The sequence below is a fragment of the Tinamus guttatus genome, unplaced genomic scaffold (assembly GCF_059628265.1).
Source record: "Tinamus guttatus ecotype Peru unplaced genomic scaffold, ASM5962826v1 Tinamus_guttatus_pri_ptg000094l, whole genome shotgun sequence".
NCBI lineage: Eukaryota > Metazoa > Chordata > Aves > Tinamiformes > Tinamidae > Tinamus > Tinamus guttatus.
The window spans coordinates 678870-685684 of NW_028288628.1; the positions used below are offsets into that span (position 1 = coordinate 678870).

At 47.9% G+C, this 6815-nt stretch overlaps 1 protein-coding gene across 1 annotated transcript; it reads left to right on the forward strand.

The window, feature by feature from the left end:
• The first annotated feature begins 858 nt into the window (after positions 1-858).
• SETD9 (SET domain containing 9) lies at positions 859-6394 on the forward strand. Its single transcript, XM_088520609.1, has 6 exons — positions 859-944; positions 1497-1861; positions 3251-3374; positions 4223-4338; positions 5200-5305; positions 6182-6394. Exons 1-6 carry the CDS (start codon positions 859-861, stop codon positions 6267-6269), a joined length of 885 nt encoding a protein of 294 aa, XP_088376735.1. The 3' UTR covers positions 6270-6394.
• The last annotated feature ends 421 nt before the right edge of the window (positions 6395-6815 follow it).

Here is a 6815-nt window from a genome sequence, read left to right on the forward strand (position 1 = left end):
TCAGACATAAGCTGTGTGTGTTTTAATCCATTATCCAGGAAAAATACTATCAGAAGATTTTTTCCAGAGAGCTGAATAGGGACACTTAGCCAAGGAGGGCTGTATAACTAACTAGGTATGTATGCAGGGAGCATACTAAGGAGGTGGCTAGGAGCAATGCCACTGCTCTTGAGTTCTTCCTTTGGTAATTCTGCCCCATTCTGTGCTGTGCAGCACGTGCCTGAGGTTGGTATGGTGGTAGGAGGCTCCTCTGCTTTTAAAACACATTAAAGGAATTAATTCACTTCTGCCTCAAGGAAGAGCAAATGTGGACTCCGGCTCCCCCTGAAGTCAGTATTTGCTTGAGCAGGTGGTGGCTGTGTGGGAGGATGAATCTCCCCATGTCCCTTGCAAGGCTGCGGTAGGGCTGCCTCCCACCTTGGAGTGAAACCTCGAGTCCCCACTTCGGTAACTTCTTTTTGTGTCACGTTCTGTCTCCATGAAACAGGGCTCATGCTGCGGGCTGGGAAGAGCAGGGCCCTGTGAGATACCACTGAGCTCGATATTTCTCAAGCGAGGAAGGAGCAATGCGGGGCTTAGGCTGAAGGACACACGTCTCGCAGCAGCGCTGAGCAGGTGCCCGCTGCAGGCGCAGGGTGCGGGCGCCCCGGCGCGGCGGCCCCGGCTGCAGCTGCCTCTGCCACCCGCAGCCGGGCGCTCCGCTCATGGCTCCCGGGAGCGACGCGGGGCGAGGGGGAGGCGGCCGGGGCCGGGGCCGGGCCCGCGGGAGGCCGAGGCGGGCGGCGCCGCCGCCATCTTGCGGGGCGCGCGGCGCAGCGCGGGGAAGAGGCGGGCCGAGGCGGGAGGCGCCGCCGCGCCATGTTGCGCGCCCTGCGGCGCCGCTGGGACTCCTACAAGTACCGCTTCGTGCCCTGGCTCGCGCTCAACCTCCGCCGCCAGCGCAGGTGGGCGCGGAGGCCGCGGCGGCGCGGGCGCCGGGAGCGCCGCCGGGCTCGAGTGCTCGCTGGGCCGCTCCGAAAACTGTCTCGGTCTCCCGCGCATAGAAATCGGCTAATTTAACCTAGCACTTAATGTTAAAAGCAATGCTGGAAGTAGGCACGTGCATTTCTTTTATTATTATTATTTTTTCCCCAGCAGGATGGTATGTCTGTTCTAGTTTTTAATGCTAAAAATAGTTCCTGTTTGAATTTTAAGCGGGTAGAACTTAATTATATGTAGAATAAATTAATACCCATTTGGTATGAAAACTCTCCCTAATTCTTGCCAAAAGTATAGTGATCGTTTGACTAAATGCCACTAAGATCTCATGGTGTTTAATGAGCTCAGCTGGTGCTGTAAATATGTCAGGGTATCTTGGGTGGAAAGATACAAGAGTGTCTTCTTTACAGTGCCAGTTTGTTTAAAACAAATCCAAAGAGAACTTCTGTAAAATATCTTTCTTATACTTCTCTTAGGAAAAATATCTTTTCTTTCTTGTTCCTTTTTTTCCTTTATAGGACCCTCCGCTATGTTCCAGAAAACTCCCAAGACAAAATTATCGCAGATAAAGATGTCTTTGTGACACTACTGAAAGTCTTTGAAGCTCTGTTCATAAATGACTTGAGCAAACAAGCCCACGTCTTGGCCTTATGTCCTGAAATTGGACATAAATACCTAGGACTGCCAACTCCTGAGCTGGGTAGACCCCGTGTGCATGCACAGAGCCGTCGGTGCCAGCGCATGTGCAGCCCTGGGGAGGTTCTCTTTAACACACTAGGGTTCAGCATTGCTCGAGACCAAAGCTCGCTGCTATCTGCTGGAACCGGCGTCTTCATTTCCAAAGGTTTTGTGCCAAAGGGGACCGTTGTGTCTATGTATCCAGGTAATGAAATAGTATTATTGTTTCTGAGTAGGTAGAGGGTTTTCCAACCAATCATAGTGCCAAAGTTGCACAGTTTTTATTTTACAGGTTCTGTTTCTGTCCTTCATTAACAATATCACTATTTCAGAGCCTTGGAACAGGCTGCCCAGAGAGGTTGTGGAGTCTCCTTCTCTGGAGATCTTCCAAACCCGCTTGGACGCAGTCCTGTGCCACGTGCTCTAGGTGACCCTGCGTGTGCAGGGGGGTTGGACTAGATGATCTCTAGAAGTCTCTTCCAACCCCAAGCATTCTGTGACTCTTTGAAGTTATGGTGACTGTTTCTGTGTATAAACTGACTAAGGTTATTTTCAAAATAAGGAAAGCAGTATTCTGGTGGGTAGGAGGTTGCTTTATTTTCAAAAACCTTTGAGTACTCAATGTGTGTTTTTCAGCTGCCTGAAAACTAATCCAGATTCCTTGAAGGAACGCACAGAAGTACACAGAAATTAAGAAAACAGTTTAATTTGGGGGGAGTCTCTCACAGGTCAGCTGATAGTCTACCAGGTTTTTCAAAGCACAGAAACAGATTAGAGAGTGAAAGTAAAACTCTTTTTCAGTGAAGCTTTCTCCATAAAGTATGTTTGGCAGATCAGCACTTCTCTGTTTTGCCTCCTTGTTTCTTGGAATGACATTTGCTTATATTGCTTGAGCAGATTTGTGATTCTGTCGGTGTGGCTGAGCTAGTTTGGCTCTGCTGAAATGCTTTGGGTTTGTTTCTGTTTCATTTCGTCAACAGAATTGCCCTCCATATGTGGTCCCTGTAGCTTGTGCCAGTGGGACAGGCTTGGGACGAATCTGAGAACCTGAGTATCTAGCTGTTAGCTTTGACTTGTAAACCGAGCAAATACCAACTAAAAATATAAAAGATTAACTTGTAACCCTGCAGTCCTCTTCAGACACAAGTTAAAGGTGAACATTGGCTCATTGGGAGTGTATGCAGTAAATGCAGGTTTTCTGCTGCGAGTTGCTGACGATGCAGTAGAGGAGCTAGACTACAACGTGATGGAAGTTTGCAGGGCAGCCTCCCCTTCCACCTGTTCAGTCTGCACTTGGAACCCAGGTCAGGCCAGGATCAGTCCCATCCAGATGTTTGGGGCATGTCCTGTGGCAATGATCTGCCTGGTCTTCTCCTCACTTTGGCATTTCCCAGCTCTTTTATCAGTCAGAATTACTAATTTAGTGGAGGCAGGGGAGCAAAGGGGGATCTCTGTGCACTTTACAAGAGTGCTCGCTCACACACTGGCAATAGGGAAGCAAAAACTTGTTCTGACCTTCTGTCTGCTTTGAGTAAAGCGATTTTGACAGGTTAATTTATTTTCTTCTGAAATAATCTTGTCTGTCTTGCAACAGGTACAGTGTACAGAAAATATGAACCCATCTTTTTCCAGTCCCTTGGCAATCCCTTTATTTTTAGGTGCATAGATGGTGTTCTTATAGATGGGAACGACAAAGGGCTATCCAGAGCAGTATACAGGTGAGTGCTGAGAAGAAACAGGGAGGTGTTCCTCAACTGATACTCTAAAAGGTGGTATTAATAATGCTGTGTGACTCTATTTTGAGCCATATTTGTGTGAATATTATCCATTCCTATGTGTCTTGTGTTATAATACAAAAAGCACAGCACTTGTTTCTCCATCTCTAAAGACAGCTGATACATGTTGATTAAAACTGATGTGCAGAGCCTGTGTCTTGTAGGAAAAATATTAATAGGAGCAGGATGTGACATGCCATTTCCAAAATATTTCTGAGCTTTTTAATGAAGTTTGCTTGATGGATGAAAAAGTCTTCTGTGTGGACTTCACTGATGGTGCAGGTTGGTGCTCCCAAGTCTGAGAGCGGGAAGCTTTCACAGCAAACCTAAGGCTGGCCTGTGCTTGACTGTTCCAGCTCCCATTGAAATGATGGTTATTGTGCAAATGTAAAGCTAAAATCTTAGGACTAAAAAGAAAAAAAGGGTAATAAGGACCTACTCATACACGGGTCTAACTTCTGGGGTGAACTTTGGTATTGCAATGAGCCTTCACCCCCTAGAGGTAAACCGCATGTGTCGGCAGTTGTGTAATGGTAGCGTTTGCCATAGATTTCTAATGTTGTACATGGCATTTTCGTGCTGGCTCCTCCACTAGAGTCACATAGACACCACACACAGATGGAAAGTCCTAGTATGTTATTTTATAGTATCACGGATGTGTTTTCACCTGTTGTTGCGTGCACCAAGTGTGTCACATCGCCCCGGCGCCGTGCGCGCTCCCGCAGGTGGCAGCAGCAGCAGCCCCTGTGCGGGAGGGCCCGCGGCTCGGGTCAGCGCTGGGCTCGTTGCAGGTCCTGCAGCCGCAGGGATCGGCTCGGCCCGCTGCGCACCAGCGACGCGAGCTGGCTCACGGCCGCCCCGCAGAACCCGCTGGCCGTAGGGCAGTACGTGAACAACTGCTCGCGGGGTGAGTAGCCTGGAGCGTCGCCCGGGCCTGGGTTCGGCTCTGTGGGAACAAGCTGTTTTGGGAGTGGGGTGCGGAATCCCTTTGGAGCCGCAGTGTGCGCCCTTCCCTCTGAGGCGCTGTCACCCTGCCGCTCTGCGAGGGCCGCAGGCTGATGGGGAGGTAGTGGGGAAGAGCGAGGTGGTGCGTGGAGTGCGCAGCGTTGTTCCTGTGGGCTGCGCGGGACAGCCGCGCGCGGAACGGCTGGGTGCTGCCACGCTGGCATTGTAATGCTTCCTGACTTCCTGGAGAAAGAAGCCCTGTCCACACAAAATGTAGGATACCGTTGTTACGGCATAGCTGTGGGACATGGGAGAAGGAATTCTTTATTTCTTCCTCCACATAAAAGTTGTTGGTACGGAGGTCTGGAGGAGTAAAGCGGCTGTATCATGGCTATGGCTGTGAAGTGCTGGCAGTTCTGGGGCTGCCAAAGGCAGCGCGCGGGCGCTCGGACTGTCCTGCCTCAGGAGAGAGGTTCTGCCGCGGGGGCTGCCGGAGCCCTGTCCCATGGCGCTGCTCTTCCCAGGCCGAAGCCCAGGTAAAGAAATTCCCCTGCCCATGATGGACAGTTGGTGCTTTCCCCGCCGTCACCCTCCGTGACACCTTTTGTTACTGTGAAAATTGACATCAGAATAACTATTGCAACTACTTTTTTGAAAACTTACAAGCAAACTTACAAGTAACTTCAGCATGGTTTTCAGGCCCCACAAAGCAGGCACCCCTTTCGCAGCAGTACGTTTGATCTGCTTGCACATCTCCAAACCTAAAGGGAGACTCTAAAGAGTTTTGTGGTATCTTAGAGTCATTTTTTTTCCTTCTTCCTAGAAAAAGATGCCAATGTCTGTTACCAGGAGTTTGATGTGCCAGAATCTTTTCCAGTAGAACTGAAACAGTATCTTCCAAACATCGTCTACAGCCACGACATACAGAGGTCAGCAGTGAATCCAAGAGCTCGTAGATCTGTGTGGTAAAAGTATCCTGTATGTAAAGACCTACATGGTTGAAGAGGGAAGTTTTCCATGTAAAGATGAGTTACATGAAGGTGCCCATGTGTAAGGAGAAGTGTTAGCTCTTTGATTAGACCCATTGTAAGCAAATTACAGGGCTCCCTATTTCTTTTTGTTCTTTTTTCCTACATCTTCACAAATGGCATCAGTGTAGCTCAGAAGACAGTTTTACAAGCCATGGTTGCACTCCAGTGTGATCTGTGAATGCCTTAGATCAGTTCTTATGTTTTGTTTCTGTTACCATAGTAATACTTTTCAGCATATGTTTCAAATGTAGGTAATTTCTCATTTCGGTATGGATATTTACAGTTCTGATAACATGGGTAATCTGATGATACATTTTTTCTTTCTCATGGAAGAGCTTGTAGCCCTGGCTCATGTTTCGGGGTGGGGGAGCACTGCAGCAGTGGGGTCTGTCCGAGGCGTTGCTTCTTCCCTTCCACATCCCACCTCGCCAGGAGGATGTACCCAGCTCCCTAGATCACATCATCTTCCTGCTTTAGGACATGTTCGTTTTTTATGAAACCTGGAGAGGAAGTTATTCCCCCACCAGTCATAGGAAAACTCTGCCAGCCACTGCTGTCAGCATGGGGCTTATGGACGATACCATTTTTACTTACCTTTGCACTCTTTATTTCAACATCATTTTCACGGGCTGCCTGGCCTGCCCTATGCATGTTACTCTCAGAGATATTGTGGATACAGACATTGTTTTAGCCCCTACCGATTAAGAGGTTTAAGGAATTAAGAATGAAATCGGATTGTTCGCTTTCTCATGTTTCCCTTTTTTCTTTCCGCAGCCACCTGAGGTGTGTAGTGCTTGTTACACTCAGAGACATCCAGCAAGGAGAAGAACTTTTTTCCAATTACTTCACTGTTGTTAACTGAATTATTCAGTTGATAGACTGAAGAAATATGTTTTATTAAAATAAATAAAGTGTGTATGTGCTTCAAGCTCCACGAGCATCTTTGCGTAATGGAGAGCTGTGCTTGGCCATTTAGGAGGCCAGCTGCAGGTTGCTTTTCTCTGAAAACACGTTTCATGCAGAGGCAAAGCTGTAAGCTGTTCATGTTCAGTTCTCATCTGCCTAGTATTTTTTTAAAGTTTATTGTGTTTCAGCTGTCCATGCAATAGCTCATAAAATGAAAATTAAGTAAGTTCTGGATGGGCCATTGCATCTCCTAGCTTGTGCAGTTGAACAGAACTGTGACTCAAGTCTTCATCTTCTACCATTTCATTCTCACACTTAAAATGGACATTACGCAATGTCCACCTCAGGTGGGGAACGGGAGGTCCTTTTTGGTTTAGCCACCTTTTCTCTGAGGAAAAGAAACCAAATTTTAAAGAGGTGTTATTGTTGGTTTTGATTTTTTAAGCAGTTAGTTAGTTCTATGTGTGGAGAGGCATCTTCGTTTTTCGGGTCTAAACATCAA